We start from the raw sequence: 19,410 nt of genomic DNA on the forward strand, positions 1-19,410 counted from the left end.
ATCACTTCTGCATCCACATTTTTTCCCCAACACAAGCCTTCAGGTGAAAATTGATGCACTGCAGACTTGATATGGAGGTTGCTGTAAATCAAAAGCGACTGCATCAGTCTGGGAAAAAGACAGACTGGCATCATTTACCGCTCTTGACAGCGTTTTTCTCTCTCTGTTTGTGTGCGTGTCCTCCAGAGGGGCAGCCTGACCCAGATCCCCGTGGTGAAGGAGACCAGGGTGGAGTCGGGCCAGTTCCTGCTGCTCTCCGTCCTCTGCATGCTCTTCATCCTGGTGGCCGTGGCAGTGTCGGCCACTTTCTTCTGCGTGCGCCAGCGCTCGCACCTACACATGAAGGAGAAGCTAGCCAGTCTGGGGACTGACACCAGTACTGATGCCACTGCAACCTATCAGGTAAGACCAGCCTCCTTGCTATGAGCCAGTCAGAGGCCGGGATTCTTATCCTGTGCTTTGCTATTGGAGGGAAGCACCCTCTGTTCAAATACGGCCGATCATCCAATTGGTTTGTGAGAGTTTGTCTGCTCATGTTTGAGTGACTCTTGTTCCACCTGCTTTTCGGGACCATTTTTTGATGCAGCGATTTTGTTGTTTTGTTTTATTTTATGTGCTATTAAATGTTTTAGTAGTTTAACAGGAAAATATTGTCATGTGTATTTAAATCTTTCCTTTTTCTTTGCCAGTAGCATTTTTCCAATAGATATGCTTACCCTTTCATGTGAATTGTGTGTGTCTGCGTAGGAGAAAGGGAGCAGACCGCCACTGTGACCTATTCCCTCAGTTCCTCCAGGGCAACAGGCAGCCTGGGCTGTATTGATTTTCAGAGTTGGGGCTCAGCTGTGCCCAGCGTGGCACTCAGAACACATTTATCTGCATGTCACGTTAACATTTTCAATATTTTATCAGGTTTTCACGAGGCTGATTTCCAAAGGCTGAGGTGTTATGGTGATGACCATTAAAAAAGATATCAAATAAAAAAATATTCAAATTAAGAATAGATGCAAAAATATTCTTTCTGAAATTCCACTCTTTGATTATCATAAATTAATGAAAATCGGTGCAAATTTAAGGTGAAATCCGGTACCTGTTCGTCCTCTGCTAGTCACTCTGCTGTCTTGTGGGTGTGTACTCTATGCTTGACATACAGAGTTGTTCGGGGAGAGCTGTCTGCAGTGGGAGGGTGTTATTGTAAAATGGCAGCACGGACTGTAGATTTTGTTTCCCCTTGGCCCTGTTTTCATTCTGATTAGTTGTCTGAAAGAAGGGGGTAACGGGGAGAGTGTAATCTCACGACCTGTGCTTCTCCCTGGGCTCCGTGTGTCTCTCTCCTCTGGCACTAACTGCATCCCACTCCCTTCTTATGGGACCATTTCTCAGCGCTGGTACAGCACAGGGCTATGCAGAGATGTTGAGAAGTAGGATGAATTATGAGGTGGACCTGGACTGTGCCCTGGGGCCAAGGCCCAGGGCACTGCTTCATGCCTCTAATCATTAAAGTCCGATGGCAGAAAAGCTGATCCAAGACCAGAGCTTAGAGAGGCCTGTGCTCCAGAGGGAAATATCGCTATGATTCATCATGAGATAGCATGTGCTTTCACGAGGCATTTTCACTGGCCCGCCTGCCCTGACTGTTATTAATTGAGTATGGAAATGAATTCTGTGGAGCTGACTGCTTTGCCTCCCAAATTTAAACACGGTGGGGCTTACAGATTATAAATTTAACGTGGAAATATCCAGTGAAGCCACACCTTATTGTGGGGAAGCAGATGTAATATGTAAGCTTGCATAAATTCAGCAGATTTTCTTTCTAATATATATATTTATATATTTTTTTATTATGCTTCAGCGCTGTCAACATGCATGGCCAGAGGCGTTATCATTTCTCGTTGCCCATTTATTCATACATCTTTTTTTGGGTGAACACAATAGCTCAGGAACGCTCTTGGCGAATTTCTTCAAATTTGATAAACTATCATCGGAGTGTTTTGAGTGAGATAGAGCGTCGTCACGGGGTGGAGTTTCATTACATGTGGCGCAAACATGCGGTAGAGGGTGAAGTTGTGAGAGTTTGATGGTCGTATGTCAAAGATCAAGGTTACATCACAAGAGACTTTTAGGGACAGAATTTCACACAAATGTCTAACAAATACATAATGCAGCAACATTTTATAACCAGCCAGGTTTTCCAGCCATAACTCGGGAAAAGGAGGAAGAGACTGTGACTGTATTTCTGGAATTTACTGATGCAGAATTGATCTTTGGCATCCACCTTTAAAAGTCTTCCATGGGTCTAAACAGGCATGAATATAAACTCCAATGTAACTTGTTGGCCGAGGTATACAACCCTGTGCTGGTCATTTTAGTAGTTAATGCTCAGTCTTGAACTGTTTAACCCCCTGAGGTCTAAGTAACCAATAGTGATGGTCCTAACCATCAGAATATGTCATTTTAGAAAACAAAATAAGGGAAATAACACGAATAATTGTTATTATTATAATAATTATTCTAACTGACATGCATTAAAACTCATTTAATTGAATTTTGTCACTATAACATCAGGGTACAGTTAGGCTAAGTGTTGGGGGCTAGGATGACAAATTAGATCTCAGAGGGTTAATCCTCTGTCTCTGCACTGAGGCATGATGGGAGAAAAACTGACTCATTAAGACTACAAAGATGTGTGGTCTTAATAGAAGTGGCTTCGTAAGCGACAGGAAATGTTTATTCATTTATTTTGCAATAGTGGAACTTCATTTTGTATCTCCTTTGCTTCTCTGCAAAAAAAAAAAATCCTTTAAAAAAAGATTCTTCTTTTTTAAGTAGAGCACTTTTTGCTGTGCAGTTTGAGTTCACCGTGTGGATGTGGGGTGATTATGCTGTGAAAGATCCATTCTTTAGCGTTGAAGGGAGTTGTTTGTGTGGCAGCAAGGTGTGACATACTGAATTTATTCTGTAAGGGTTCCTCAACCATGTATTTTTGACATAATTAGTATAAGCTCCATAATCCACGAGGATAAGCCATTAATCTACAGTTAAGTGAGGACAGATCAACTCAGCCGAGATGCAGGATTTCACAAGGTGCATTTACAGAAACCAGCCCCTCACAGCAAGGATAAGCACATAAAGCTATTGTTACGTGCATGAAAAGAAGATAAATGCACAAGAGCTTGCAAAGAGGAAGAACTGCGCTCTTCATTATCCACTTCTTCACCATCGTCGTCTCCTGTAATCCCCAGGAGTTGTGTCGTCAGCGGATGGCGATACGAACATCGGAGCGCGTCGAGCGGCCGGAGACGTTGCGCCACTCTCGGCTCAACAGCGTGTCATCTCAGTTCAGCGATGGCCCCGCAGCCAGCCCGTCGACCCGCAGCAGCACCTCCTCCTGGTGTGAAGAGCCAGTCCCATCCAACATGGACATCTCCACTGGTCACATGATACTGGTAAGAAGCTTTGCCTTGACTCCAGAAATAATTTAAGTAATGATTCATGAGGTGGAAAAAGGGGGTAAAGAAGGAGATGAGTTATTAAATGGAGGTTGGCTGGTAACATGGCTTGTTGTCCAGCCCTCAGAGAGCATTTGTGGTTCTTAGCGTCTGACTGTTTCAACTGAACAAGCACAAACATCCCTTCATGTCTCATAAATATGCACTTAACCTGCCAGGGTGGGTTTAGTCGAGTGTGTGAGACTCCTAAGCTATGTAAGTAGGGTCAGCTTTCAGTAGACAGTCACAAGTCTACATCAGACATTCCCAGCCTTTGGTACTGCACTTCACCAGAGGATGGTGAGTGTTGAGTTGCTACATTAATCATAAAAGTACAAATCAGGATATCCATAAAGCACGAAAAAGATGGCATCCACAAATACCTGCTCCAACAGTGCACGCGGGATGTCTTTAATGAGATCTGAGTGATCGTTTAGTAATGTCTGTCTAATGAAATAACTGTGATCAAATGCAGAACGCAGACTGTTGTGAAAACTAGCAAGAGAACTTGAGAGGTGAAAATTGTTAGCTGAGAGTGATGGTTTCAGGCTGCAGTTCTCAAGTTTTTCCTGGCATACCCCACTTCAGAAGGACGTTCACACGCACACACACAAACCCCACAGTTTTTAACAGTCATAAAAAATAAAAAGGATCCAAGCTGAAAGTGCAATAGCATCAGCAAACTCTATCCACCTGTTTCTGTCCCTCACCACAGTTTGAGAGCCAGTGGGTTAGGGTTAGTGGTACCTAATGAATGCTTGGGAAAATACTGTTACGGGTCATTAAATAGACAAATCGACAGCTAATAGTGGTGGGAAGAAGTCCGATGATATTTTCAAGTAAATAAATACGTTGACACTAAAGAAATTGTTTAAAATTCTTTGAAAGAACAACAAAAATGAGTGATCAGTGACTGAAATATCTACTTTTATATAATTAATAGGTTTAAAAATCTAATTTTAATGTTAAAAAATGAACACTGACTCAAGTACCTTATGATGTCATATGTATGTGATTCTGCGATACTCGATAAATGGCCATAAAGTCATTTACGATACATCGCGATATTCGCACAGAAGAGAGAATTTACTCACTGCATTGTGGGATTAATATACAAGTGTTGGCATTGTGTGTTGCTTCAATCGGTTAGCACCCTGATTTGCTTTCTCTGGCTGCCTGCTGCTTCTCAGCTATGCATTTATTGCTGCAAGCCAGTTAAGACCCTTGCACTCATTCGCTTTTTAGCTCCACCTTGAGGAGCCATGAGGTAATGTCTGTTATACGTCACGCCGCTTAGAGTGCCTGCATGGTTAAATGAAGATTGCCAGTGTAATGTATTTTGTACTACACCTAATTTGGAATATTCTGGCATACTGGAGCCAATCCAGTATAGAAAAATGTTTGCTGTCACTTCCTTTTATTTGTTTGATGAATTTGTATGCTAGTGTCTGATTTTAAGACGTCCTGTATGAATACCAACAGCTTTATTTCTCTCTGTTTATCTGTCTGGATGGTGTTTTTCATCCCTCTCTCACCTCATTCCCTTCAGAAACCTGTTATCTTTGTTTTTTGTTTTTTTCATTACTCTTCCTGCTGTTTTCTCCCTCCTGCTTTTATCTCGGCTCTGGCGTCTTTATATTTTTTTTTCTCCTCCTCCTCCAACTTTTTCTTCCTACTTCTGTCTCATTTTCCCTTTTCATCATTCCGTCCTGGTTCTCTCTCCTCTCTGTCATTTTCATCTCTTACCGCCTCAGTTTTCTCTTACCGCCGCAGCAAAATAAGGTAGACAATGTTTCGCGTGATGAGAGCGGCACAAAAGTGAAATATCATTACCCATCTGATTGTCATTTGGATGTTTTAGAAATATTGTTCTTTTTTTTTTTTTTTGTTTGATTGAAAAAGCTCTTGGTTGCCAATACTTCCACAAACACACAATGCATGGTTTGATTTTGCACAACTTTTGCTTCATTCATTTGAAACAAGCTTGATAAAAGAGATGGATAGATGCCTTGCAGTGTTTCCATTAATGGAGAGAGCATTCATCACACTGCATGTCTAGCTTTTATATTGGGAGGCTATAATGAATGAGAGTGAATCTGAGTAATGCCTTGTATTGCTGGTAATAAATGGGTTTTGTTGCACTCGTCAAGGCTTGTTTGTGAAGCCTCTTTTGAAAACATTGACAATAGAAAAGCATTTAGCCTTGCAAATAACAAAAGAGCCACTGTGAATCATTTCTAGGAGCTGTTATTATTAGCCCTAGTTTCTTCGCAGCAGCAACGCAAGCGCTTCGCTGTGGAAAGGTAAAACACTCTGGGGCCTTTACTTCTCTTTCATGGCCGTGATTGACATGGAGATGTCCTATAGGGGCCTCTTCTTTAAAATTCCTCCACCATCTCACATGAAACCATGTGTGAGATTGCCTTGTTATCACTGATCTCAGACCTGTATTTTCCGATCTCTGCTCTCCTCTCATCTCGCCGCTCCCGCTCTTTGGAGCTCACACCGTGTGGAGAAGGATGATGAATACCCAGCTTTCCAAAGCACACATGCTGGGGGTTCTTTTTTTTTCCTTCTTGAGCCCCAAACACCTCACACACACACACACACACATGCACACACACCACTTCTGCGAGAGTGCCGTCAGGATAAATGAACTACGATGTTGTGTCCCATTGTGTGGCCCACCTTAAGACTTGCATAACGACTTCCAACTTCAAAACCAAAATTGGATGCCTCTGTGTGCTGAGTCATCTGCTGTGCTTTCCAGAGCTTTGGCACACCTCTGGTGTCTTACACTTGTTTTTTTTCTTCTGTTTCAGCTACACTGTGATGCCATAACCTCTACATTTTATGTATGTAAAATAATTAAGAGATGTGTAAAAAGGAAGCATGTGCCACTCTGTGATTCTGCAGCTTTTCAGCACCACGGACAGGGGTTCACAGGCACCAAACTTGTTTTCCGGCCTTGCAAAGCAAAACACCCCTCAGCAGGTTCTCCTGCTGTGCAGGAACAGGGTCAAAATGTTGATGCCGTTGCTGTTGTTGTAGTTTTCCCTTGGCTTAATCACCTCTCTCTTAAAAAAAAACTGAAAAAAGAAAAAAGAGGGGAAAGAAATCAATAATTAAGTAGCTGGAGGCCCTTTTTCATTATTGTGTTGAGTTGTTATTGTTCATTTTTTTTTAAATGATAAATTATTTGCTCAACAGGATAATAGACTCAGGCAAAGGAAAAATAGCCACTGACTTGTGCAACATGTTCTGCCCTCAGCGTTTTTGTGGGGTTTTTTTCTTTGCAATTTTATATTTAGTTGGGGGGGGGGGGGGGGGGGGGGGGCAATTTGCTGCCTCATTTAAAGCAACACAATGAGTTCTTTTCATGTAGCTAATATTAGTCACACAAATCACAGTACACGTTAATGCTCTTTTTCACGTCTCGCAGCTGTTCGACATATCATAAAGGTCCCTGCACAAACTGTTCCCACCATTGTTTGTTTTAATTTGACAGCAGAGCCTGACAGTAATGTGTTACCTGTTGTGTCTGGCTCCCCTGGTCGTCCCTTCATCCTGATTTCACCCAGCACCCTCTGCTGCTGAGGAGACTGCTTAGGAAGGATTAGACATTGTTTCCCTGACACCCAGGCCTCCCATCCCAGCCCTCTGATTGGCAGACATAATCCCCCCATTCACTAAACCTTCGTTACCCTGTCTCTGGAATACGCCGTGGTCCACTGCCTCCTCCTAGAAGCAGGAGGCCTCGATAAGGGCCTGCTGGCTGTATTGCATTAAGTTGCGAAAATATGAATTTGGAATGCAATCGATTCAGGGCATCGTTTGAATAGAATGGGATGCAATTCAGAGTGGATATATCAAGTACATGGAGATGTAATATTGGTAGGGGAGGTGGAATGCTGTCAGGCTGGCAAGCAGAGAGTACTTGTACAGGGTGACAAGAGCATAGTGGTGACAGGCTCTGTCAAGTGGCCATAATGGCATGCTGTCATTTTCCTGGGAAGACAGCGCTGTATATGTGTATATGTGTGTGTGTGTGTTCTAGGCGATGCACATCTCAGCACATGCAAATATACATGTGTTAGAACTGACTTTTTTTAATAATTGAATTTTTTTGCATGCATAAAACAGCAGATTCAGACTGGGAAGTAGAAGAGTAGAAATTTACTGCAGTATTTTAGGACGATCACTTCTTGTCATTAATGGGTTCAGATAGGGCATACTGTGCCACCGTTTTCTCTCATTATGCAGCTGCATTAACCACAAAAGCTGCTTTTTTTTATTGTTCTCAGCCTGGTCGTGTGTAACACCTTTTGCTTCTGTGGCCAACAATAAACTCTGATTTCCATTGTGTGCAGGATTTGTAATTTTCTTTTAAGCGCTAATATCCTTCTCAGGCATGCAGAGGACTTCTGAATTCATCACCAGAATAATTGGCTATTGTGTTTTTGGACAAGCTTATTTGTGATTATCATCTATGAATATATATATATTAATGTATACTATGCTGCAAAGACTTGGATTCTCGATGACAGGCAGAAGTGAATAAGTCGGATTTGTGACAATGGAGCGTCGCCTCTCTGCTCGGCCTACCTATACTGCTTTTAATACGGGATGAAAACCCGGCACATCTGGGTATCACTTTCATTGTATTAGCCAGCTGATCCCTGACATCAGTTTATGAGTCTGTAATCTTCTGTCTCACACAATAGCGGACTAAACCATTTAACCCCGCCGAGAGGGGAGCCATGATACAGGAGAGAAAGTGCAACACTGTGCTATGCTAAAAAAGACTCTTCTTGCCAGCTACAGCCTCTAAGCTCCCTAAGACTTGCCCTGGTTTGGGTGAATACATACACACACACGCACATACAGAGGCCTATACCCCTCCCCCTTCTCTTTTTCCATCTTTGTCTCTCTAGCGAATTCAATTTTGTCTTCTCCAAGCGACAGCTTAAATGCAGACAATCTTATCAGCGGCTGTGCAAGCAGTGAGGGACGTGATTGAAACACCCCTGAAGTATTTCCAATGCAGACGAACCTTTCAGGGAGTCTTAATTGTGTGTGTTTTTTGTTTCTTCTCGGTCAAACACACAAACACACAAAGATGCCAGCATTAGCACACCTTCCCCACCTAGATCTTCAGCAGCCTCCTCTTCATTTAGCAACCGTGCTGTACAGCAGCTTAGAATAATAATGCGACATGACAGCTGATCAATGCTTGAAGGAGGATGCTGTTGTTTAAGGTTTAGTGTTTTTGCTCTAGTTTATTTATGGGTTAGAAAATACAATGAAGCATTAACATCGAGCATTAACCAGAAACCTCCAGTGAGGTAAAGGTGAAGTGGGGTTTTTTTTTTGTTATTTTTACTTAATTAAACCAAATTCACTGCAAAAACAAATCAGATTTCTTTGTTGCAGCCATATCTCGAGCTGAACTCTTGCACGGTTCTGGCTTGTCGTTTGAAGTGGTGGCTGAGGTGGTGTCTGTTTTCCTCTAGTCATACATGGAGGACCACTTGAAGAACAAGAACCGTCTGGAGCGTGAGTGGGAGGCGCTGTGCTCCTACCAGGCAGAGCCCAGCGCCTGCAGCGTGGGCCAAGGCGAGCAGAACTCCAAGAGGAACCGCTCTGACGCCGTGGTCGCATGTGAGTCCATTCAGGTTGTTTGGTTTGTTTGTTTTTTGTCTGCTTTAGTGTTTTTTTCTGCAGGAATGTTAGTACGATCCTCAAGTCTGGAACAGTCCAGGTAGGGTCATGTAGCTTCATAAATGTTGTTGATGTATTTGTGAACAGATGCTCCAAAGAGGAACATAAAACCATTTGGGTAAACATGCCAAAACAACACTGTGGAAAATATGCTTCAAACATGAACAAATAATTAGTAATTAGTAATCTAGCCAAAGAGCGATATTTAAACTGTTTTTTCCAGAAACCCCATAAGTGTCTGTCAGTGTAGTGAGAGGAGACTCCCTGCTGCATCTCTCGCATCCTCTCGATTAAAGCCAAAGAGGATTTTCAATGGGGACAAATGCATACCTGTTTGAGAGTCACCGAATATCAAAGTTAAAAGTTGTACTGGGACTGGGCATCTCCAAAAAATTTGGATGAAGTGATGTTTTTATGATTTTAAAGCAGTTTGAATGTGACTATAACTGCTTTCTTGGCTAATTCTTGCAAGTGTATCCAAAGGACGCATCAAAACCATCCAAAGGTTGAAATGAACATTGATCCCTTGTAATTAAAGTATTATTACTAGCTAGCGTTACCATGAAGGACAAAAAGATTATTTCATGAGAATGTTTTGCTTTATTTCAGCCCACCACTACATTTTAGCATTAGTTCACACATTTTAAAGAAGAGAGAGACGCAATAACACGACAAAAGGTTTGTTAGGCAGAGCTGAGAATTTCTCATTAGTGGAGAAATTCCACTCACTGAACTGTGATTTTCAGTTAGTTCAGAATGAACTGGGACCCAAAAACGTAACACTGGAGGGTGAATAAGTCTTTCTTTAAAGCCGAGCTGCTCTGCTTACTTTTTAAACTCTAGATTTTTTGGATGATTCACAGTTCAAAATGAATATTAAGTATTATCTTATGCGGTGCTTTGATGCAGCATCTCAGTCTGCAACAAGTCATTTTAGCTCCTTTCGCTTTAAGCCAGCTTTCTTCTGATTGGCTGCACCTCACAAATAACCTCTGTTCACAGCTGTGTGTGCCTTAGATGACCATATTAGGGATATCCTCTCTCTTTGAAAACATAGGCTCCAAGACTAGAAAAAAAATGCTCAGAGCAGTCTGAAGTCTGGGCTTCTGGATTAGAGGGGTCACATGCACGTAAAGCGATGTCATTTTTTGAAACTTTGGCCCTTTATAGTATTTGTAACAGTTGTACAAAAGCCTATAATTTTATTGAAGTAAATGTAAATCATGCTTTAAAATGTGACCACCAAAATAAATGAACACAAGCAGACCTGCACCAAAATTTGCTGTAATTCACCCAAATGAAGCTCCTGAGATAAAGGTGAATGGAGCCAAACAGCAAAATTAACTGTTTACGCCTCCTTCTAGACAAACTGAAATTACATTATACTTATGTCTGTTTGTTTATCTTACGTGGGAGCTGAGTTGGCCCATAAGTTGTGAGCAGTGTGCTGATGTATGGCAATTATGGCAGTTAAGGATTTACAGCTCGATGTCCGTCCTTGACAGCACAGTTTTGAAATTCAATTCAATTTTACTTATATAGTGCCAACTCACAACAACATTCACCTCATGGCACTTTATATTTTAAGTTAAAGACCCTACAATAATACAGAGCAAACCGGAGCAAGCACTTGGCGACGGTGGTAAGGAAAAACTCGCTTTTAATAGGAAGAAACCTTTGGAAGAACCAGGCTCGGCCATTTGGTGGTAGGGTAGGAGTGAGGGGAGTGAGACTGGGAAAAAACAGACACACTGTGAAAGAGAGCCAGAGAAACGACAACTACTACGAACACTGGGAATCTCAGTCAAAACAGGAGGTTAACATGTGAATAAGTAGCATCAGTGACGCCTCCTTATTTGAAGAGTGAAATCAGAGCAGTGAAAGTTGTGTCACAGCTCGCTTTGCTGGGATTTCCCAGTTAGTTAAAGTTAATCTATTATGAGTCATATATATTCTAATAATCACCAGAACATAAAACCTGCATGTACACACCCACCATTCAAATGTGATGCTAAACACTGAAAAATCTTCCTGACTTTGACCCAAAATAAGGTTCTGGGTGTGAGAAAGCTTTATTTCTGACACCGTCTTACTTGTTGCACAACTGTCCCATAAATTTCCATTCAGGATTCTCCAAGTGCCTTTTTTATATATATATATATATATATATATATATATATATATATATATATATATATATATATATATATATATATATATATATATATATATATATATCTGGGAATCTCTCACAAACACCCTCCAGGTGACTTTCTGCCAATTTCAGTGCAGTGGGATAAATAGGAAGGAAACCCACTCTGTAGAGGGCTCAGGGCATAGCAACAGTAGCTATGTACCACACGGTGTCATGCGCCAATCAGGATTTAGCTACATTTGAACTGCAATCTGATGACAGGCGGCGTGTTGCTTGGTTACTGTCAAATTTGACCTCACCTGGGCAGGTCTCACGAGCCTAAAGTGTTAAACTCTTTTTAAATAACACATAAAGATGTTTTATTTTCCTTGATTTCGCCTTTTTGTTCATAAATATATGAAAATATTTTAAATCATGAACTTTAATTCCAAGCAAATCAAAGTGGGTTCCGGGCCATTACATATACATTATATGACTCTTGCAACAGCTTCACTTGTTTAGGAAAAAAAGAAAAGAAAAAAGAACGAACAGGATTTGAAAGTTCAGAACTCGCACACTTCTTAAGATGAAACAGTTTATTATTATTTCACTTGGAACATTCCTCGGTTAAGGTGAAGCAATCCAGGACTTTAGAACAGCGCATGATGAAAGTCTGGTGAAATTGCAGTCCCCGCAGCCATTTCAGCTTCATATTCCTGTGTTGCTGCTCAAAACTCTGTTGTTATTGTGCAGGGAGTAAAAGCGGGGGGAAATATTTACCGATGAATTATGCATCTCCATTACAGACGATCATTCCAGGATCACCTTGAAAGCGGAGAACAACCACAGCAACTCTGATTACATCAATGCCAGTCCAATTGTGAGTATTCTTTATTCATTATGGTTCTAGAGTTTGGCTAATATGTTTTCTCTGAAGCCCCCCCACCCCTTTTTTAGTATCAAGAGCACCTGTTGTGGTTGGATTTTACTCTGAGAGAAAAGTAGTGATTGATCCAAGCCCATTGATCTTTTTTTTAACTTTGTTCTCCATGCTGAGAACCTCAGTGGGTTTCTTGTGTCTTGCTGAATTGCCTTGCTACTTTTACTGCTTTCAAAATGGCTGCTCCCTGGAGATACCTATCTTTCTTTTTCTTTTTTTTCATTCACACTAAAAAGAATTATGCATTTTTTTTGACTAAGCAAAGGTATCCCATACAAATCCAGAAAGATCTGACTACTGGAGAGGGCTATGGTTATATGTTTTTTTTTAAATATCTCTCCCCCAAAACATTGCCAGTCATGATTTCCCCCGAGGCTGCTGAAAAGGGATTCCATCAAAGGGAAACAGGAAACTATGCATTTCAAATACAGTGCCAAAATTTCCGAGGAGATAGATGAGGGAGGGGCGGGGTGCACACAGCTGCGCTAAAAGCCTATTACTCTTCAGAAACAAACAATGGAGACTTTTAGGTGGTCTATTTATTTCTCCATATTCACTAATGGCATATTCATAGAGGTTTTTAGCTTATTTAAACAGCACTGAAGTGCAACGTCTTATAGAATAATGTCGCAATAACGTCGATCAATCAGAGGAAGAAGGTAGGGAAAGATTTTCGATTAAAAAAAGTTCTGCAAGACTGTTTTGGTGCGGCTTAAAGCAGAAATGCAGGCGGATGTTGAAGATGGGTGAAATACAGTAATGGCAGATGCAGTGGTGTGTGGATGAAAGGACAGTAATTACACCACAAAAGGGACCCCTGGCTGAGCCCAGCAAAACTGTGATAATTATGTCTGTCAATGCGGCTTCTTCCTCCTCATTAGCTTCAGGGGCAGCGGCCTACGAGTAAATAATCTGTCGCTTCTTTCTGGGAATCCGGGGTCAGAGAGGCAAAGGGAAGGGGGCGATCTGAGCTCCCTGCGAAGCACCGGGTGACACGCACACTCGGTGAAAAGCTCGGCTAATGGTTAATGGTTGACCACAAACGGTGCCAGCGCTCCCAGATGTACATCATCATTAGCGCGAGGAATGGTTTGAAGGAATGCGCAGCGGCAAGAAGTGGTCAAAGGCCGCTCGTCTTTGTCTCGTCTGGCCTTTTCTGGCTTTTCCCGATTTCCTGCCTGTTCTCGCTTTTGTTTTCAAACTCAGATGAGCTCGAGCTGGCAGTTAGCTTCTGAGCTCTCAATCTTATATTTTTTAAAAAAGGGATCAAGACACTACAGCGAGGTGTTGAAAGCTGAAGCTTCACGGTGAGCACATATTTGTGCGAGCTATTTTCGAACAAGCTATTTTACTTCAAACCAAAGAGCACTTCTTTGCATTTTTTGCTTTCTTTCGTTGGTTCTTTTTTTTTCTTACTGTAGTCTATCTTCTTGCCACAATGGCAGGGAGACTACAGCTGAAATGCAGGACTTTTCTTTCATGTTAGCGCTTTAGTATTCATGCAGGGATGTCAGCACACAGCTACAGCATGTCTGTGTCCTTGAGATTGGCTAAACGGAGTGCAGGAAATAGCTTTTGACATCACCCTTTTATTTCTGCGGGTGAGATTTGTTTTTTACTTTGTTTTGTTTCAACCAAACCATGTGAGGAATTTAAAAAAGAGACAAAAAGAAAGCAGACATGGCTAATTGACGTGTAACAGCAGGTAATGAATGCAGCTTTTCTTTCACCGATGAGTCCTTTTTATCAACATTTTTCAATTTCAGCCGGTCCGTGTGCGTGCGTTGGCGAGCATGTTCCGCTCCGAGCTTCGTTTCTGCTCCCCAGTGGTTGTTTTCTTACATATACAATGAAAACTGACACCTTGCCTGACATCTTATACAGATAAAAACTATAAATCATAAATAAACATCGACTGTGAATCCCGGGAGAATCTGCTGCGTTAAGCATTTCACTACTCCAAAAAACCAAAATCTCCAAAATAATCATTTACACAACGAATGATTTTCAACAGCTGGCGTCTGACAATGCTGCTTCTGTTGAGGTTGAGTTACATTTACGTCACTGCCTGGGAGTAGATTTAAATAAACAAAACAATTTAACGCATTTAATCCTCCGAAAAAGTACAAAAAATAGATTCCAAACTCTTAATAACAAAGAAGTTGATTTTTCTTAACAATTCAACTAAACTTGCGTGCTTGTTTTTTTTATCAGCTTTTCAAAGCATTAGGAATTAATCCTGTCGTTCAGGATATTAAGCATGAGAGAAGTGTCATGGTAGTATTAGAGCCATGGCGAAATCCTCCATAATTATTTTTCCTTTTAAGGGTGTGTGTCAAGGTCCATGAGCGAGACAAATGAGCTTAAGAAATTTGCAAAGATGTGAAATGAGAAAACTAGATCTTTAACATTTAAGGCCATGTCAAGTGTCCTTGACAATTTGTTCTTCAGCATAAAAAAGGGATTTCATAAAAAAATCAAAACGCCATTAAAGTCGACCCTGTCGCTTGCTGTCACCGTGATGTTCAGCTTGAAGGTGTCTCCCTCTCTCCCAGTTAGATTTAAGGGCGGTGCTGCAAAAAAAGCACTCAGTTCCATTGGCGGATGTCAGTCAGTGGAAGATTAATTAAGCAATGACTCAATTATACCATCCATTCGCCCGCCTATCCAATTCAGGGGGGCAGGAGACGATCCCAGCAGGGTAGCTTGATGGGATACACCCTAAATTGGTCACCAGTCTGGGCTAACAGAGAGAAATAGGCCATTCATGCTCACATTTAAACCTTCAGCCAGCTAACCAAGAAGAGGTTCGAACCCAAAACTTTCTTACTTAAGGGAGGCAGTGCTGAGCACCAGCGTCAATTTTGAAAAACTCCTGCACTCTTTAGAAAGTCTGCAACATTTGATATTATTCTGCATGTGCAAAAAATACAGCACTGTTTGAGTCATCTATCGTTACGATGTCAAACATACATTAAGAATGCATTGTTGTGAATCTTTCCCTTCAAAATAAGTCACCATGTTCCCCACTGGTATGCCTGACACGAGAGGTTAACCATAGAAACTTAATTCAGTAAAATCTGATTGCTGATTTTATTTTCATTCAAATCTCAATCACATCCCTCAAACTGTGTCCATCACCCCACCTGGGCATTCAGCACCCTCGTGTTAGGAGACTCCAGGCGTTAAAGTCCACGGCAGTGTCGTGTTTCATGTAGAAACACAGCTAAGCATGAAAAAGAAAGAGCTCTGAAAGCAGTTCATCAAGTCTTTGAGGGCACAAAGATATTGTAAGAGGGAAAAATAACGACAGTGAATTGAAGTTATTTTGCAAATTTCAGGTTAGTTGGAAATAAGATTTTTTTACTAATCCCCTTGAGAAGCTACAGAATCTTTCTTCATAACATATATAGCTTTTAAAAAGAGAGGTTCAGTTATTTGCTCGCATAGAAAATCGTTGAATATGGGTTGTGTTCAACATTAGAGGTGCCTGTTGCCTAGCAGATAAAGAGGAAAGTTCAAGGTCCAAATCTATTTAAAAGAGTGATTTTTTAAAAGCATTTTTTAGCTACAAACCTATCCTTCAAATATGTGTTCAGCTTGTGTTAACATCCACATTTTTCCAGCGAACAGCATGCAGTTACTTCCATGTCCCAGTTTCCTCTAATCACCCCCGTAAAAATACTCGCATCCTGAATACGACAGGGTTTGCAGGAGGAATGAAAGCCAAGTGTTTACATCAATAGATGCTGATCTCATTTCGTTTCTGCATCCAGATGGACGATTTCATGGAAGTCTTAACCAGACAATATATTTTCATCCACCAGTCACCAACCACACACTACGTCACACTCTGTTCCCTCTCTCCCAGATGGACCATGACCCTCGCAACCCTACTTACATCGCGTCGCAGGGTCCCCTAGCTTCCACCGTGGCAGACTTCTGGCAGGTAAAACTCTATTAACTGTCCATCCTTCATCTTTTTATTTGTTTGTGTCTACAGCTGTGAGGGAAGAACCACAGCAGAGGTACTCAGTTTCTGTTAATAATTCAGAATCCTTAAGTTTATTTAGAAATCATAAAAGATGCTCCTTTGCTCTTTCCACTGGCACAATGCCAGAGCTCAATCTAGAACTGGTCCCACTCATTTTTACTATTAAAAGACCAGTGCTGGTGCCAAAAAGCTGGCTACGTGAGGGTCTGCCACAAGAAATCCAACAATAATTGGCATATTCAGCTCGCAGATTCTGTAAACCACGGGTCTCAGACCTGCAGAAATGTGTGCAGAATTGGCACCACGTTGGTGCAAAAGAGGTCGTTGTATTCCCGTTTTTCCTTGGATTTGCCAGATTTCTATCTGTATCCAAGTGATCCAAGTGTGATCCCTAATTTGATGTCTTTTTAATGGTGTCACTTTGCCCCAAATGTAAGCAAGCAAAGGTGAGAAAACTCTTGAAATTGTAGCCCATAGTCACTTCTCACCCCACTCAGTCTGCGGAAACAAACTTTACACACTGGAAAGAGTGATAGGAGCCGTGGCTCCAGCACAGCATAATCATCCCTCAAACAGAGGTAAGATGAAGGGTAATTGTATATTTTTAGGAAAAATGCATGCTTACATTCAAATGTAATGTTATTTCATGAGAGGCACAAACTTGGTAGAGAAGTAATGGTGCTGCTGCTGCTCCTACTCATCAATCAAAAAGTGTCAGCAGCTGAATATGTACACAAGACCTGAAGCTTTTTAGTTTTATATAAGGATCTAGTTGTACACGCCTCAGGAGACCTAATGTTATTTAAAATAATCCTGATATTTGCTCATATTAGTGGGGCTTTTCCCCCTCAAGCCTATTTTGCATTCTTTTCCATGTCCATAAATGTCAGCGGGACCTGTAATCAATCAGCAGATCTAGGCTATTGTAAAACGTGTCAACTTGTGCGGAAGTGTGCCTTAAATGATGCATGGTTGCCAAATGGCAGTCTTATGTGTTAATAGGACAGCACTGTTGTAATTAGTGGGCCCATCACCTCCATATGGTGAAGTAACTCCAGCTAGCCGTGACCAGGATGTAAAAGTGTGGCGCATAAATCCTGACAGACCAGCTGGCCCTGCACTCTGCACTCTGCATCTTGTACTGAGCGGATACTCATTTTGAATCATTATGATAGTGCTGACTTTGTGTTTGCACAGACGTTGGAGGCTGCTCGCGATTTGTGCGGTGGGTGGAGAAGCCAAGCTTAGCATGGTCTGGTGCTGTACACCAAACAGAGAATATTTACTTGTTGTAAAATGACTTCTTAAACCTCCCCACAAAACGTAGACGCATACATGCTTTGCCCTCATGTGGTGTTTAAACTAATTAAAAAGGAAAAACTCAAAGGCTTTTATCTGAAAATTGTACATTAATTGCCACATCAGCTGAAATAGGAATAAAATGTGCCTCAAATGAATAAGGCGTTAATTATAATTTCGTTTTTTTTTCTCATATGCCTGCTAGTTTGTTTGTTTGCTTGTTTTTTTTCCCATACAGGTGAATAAATCCATTTCCATTATCTAATGCTACTTAGCCATTAACTCATCTTTAAATCTTTCCCAATTAAGCAAAAATAATAGAAAATTAGCCACACGTTGACACGCTGAACATCAGCTCTGTGTCTGGGAATGCTTAGCAGCCATTCATTATTCAGTATGGTTAACCTTGGATTGTGGCATGAGGGAAAAACACACTCTTTACCCCATTAAAAGTAAACAAACAGGGGTAACACTGGCAACTCTCATGCAAATGGACCGTGCAGGAGTGCAAATCTTTTGCTGTGTCCTATCTAATCCACACCGGCCCCAGGCAGTGCTCTGAAAGGCAGCTCTGCTCTAATCCTCCACTCCTCATTCCTCCATCCCTTCATCCGTTGCCCCTCCATCTATCTCCACCTCCCTGGCTATTACCTTAGCTCTGCTGGGCCTTCCTCCCCTCCTTCTCAGAATGCAAAAAAAAAAAAAGAAGCATGAGTTCACAGAGGCACAACTCAGGTCATTTTCAGTTTGTTTTTTGTCTATGCAAATCAAGTGTAGCTGGTGTATGTCTTTTTTGGAGCCTGTAAATTGCTAATCCCATTACAAAAACAAAAAAAGGAAGATAGGAGGTGGAAAATATGAATACTACCATCAAATATTTGCTAAATTGTACAAGACTAAATGGATAATAACCCCCCCCCCCCCCCCCCCCCCCCCACACACACACACACACACACACACACACACATTATCACCTTGCCTAATCTCATCACATCCTGGCACAGTTGGCGTGTAATGTGTCCACTGGGCTGGATCACAGAAGCTTGTGATTAGTGTATAGTCAAGGCCATTGTGTTTTTATAGCAATCATAAAACCCACGTTTCCTCCTCATTTTCCTAATGGCTGCCGTGGGCCTGTTTTTTTTTTTTTTTTTTTTTCCCAAGGACACATTAGGTTGTGATAAGATGAAATGGAGCATCAGAGCAGTAGATGTTGTGATCTCGCTCAGACGAGTGAGAGCGTGAGAGAGAGGGCGACACATGACGCGCCCTCCTGCTGCTCGAGCCCAACATTTATCATTTGTCACACACGGAGAGGTGACATTTATTCATACTTCCTGGATGAAGATTAAGAAATCAATTTCTCTGTAATACAACGCTGCCGTGTATCAGTAACGCTCTCGGCGCTGCTCTCGGCGCTGCGGGTTAGGACCACTGGAACGTTGCATATGAAAGGGTTTGTCATCTCAGGGTGTGACTGATGGGTGTCTCTTTTCTGGCGTGTAGATGGTGTGGGAGAGCGGCTGCGTCGTCATCGTCATGCTGACCCCGCTGTCGGAGAATGGAGTGAAGCAGTGCCACCACTACTGGCCTGACGAGGGATCCGACGTCTACCACATATACGAGGTGATTGAGAAAGCGGTTAAACAGAAAGGTCACGAAAGACATGTTTTCCCACTTCAGCTGGTGTCTAACCACGCAGTTAGGTTTGGATTTTACGTGCTGAAATTTGTGTGAAGAGTAGCAATCAAAAAAGGGCGAAAAAGAGCAAGCTATGGGGGTAAATCTCCAAAAGTAAAGAGAAGCATTAAAAAATAAGACAAATCTATTCATA

At 41.7% G+C, this 19,410-nt stretch overlaps 1 protein-coding gene across 2 annotated transcripts in view; it reads left to right on the plus strand.

Moving 5' to 3' along the window:
• ptprn2 (protein tyrosine phosphatase receptor type N2) overlaps positions 1-19,410 on the plus strand; it is a 151,741-nt gene that overhangs the window by 122,458 nt on the left and 9,873 nt on the right. For both annotated transcript variants that reach the window (XM_085286999.1, XM_085286998.1), the window contains exons 12-17: positions 187-402; positions 3,243-3,446; positions 9,002-9,149; positions 12,150-12,223; positions 16,155-16,232; positions 19,083-19,202. In XM_085286999.1, the coding sequence (XP_085143125.1) occupies positions 187-402; positions 3,243-3,446; positions 9,002-9,149; positions 12,150-12,223; positions 16,155-16,232; positions 19,083-19,202 (840 nt within the window). The remainder of the gene's footprint in view (positions 1-186; positions 403-3,242; positions 3,447-9,001; positions 9,150-12,149; positions 12,224-16,154; positions 16,233-19,082; positions 19,203-19,410) is intronic.

Source organism: Mchenga conophoros, linkage group LG9 (assembly GCF_057382185.1).
Source record: "Mchenga conophoros isolate Kocher_MC1m ecotype Shallow Benthic linkage group LG9, M_conophoros_male_GT1.1, whole genome shotgun sequence".
In the NCBI taxonomy this organism is placed as follows: domain Eukaryota; kingdom Metazoa; phylum Chordata; class Actinopteri; order Cichliformes; family Cichlidae; genus Mchenga; species Mchenga conophoros.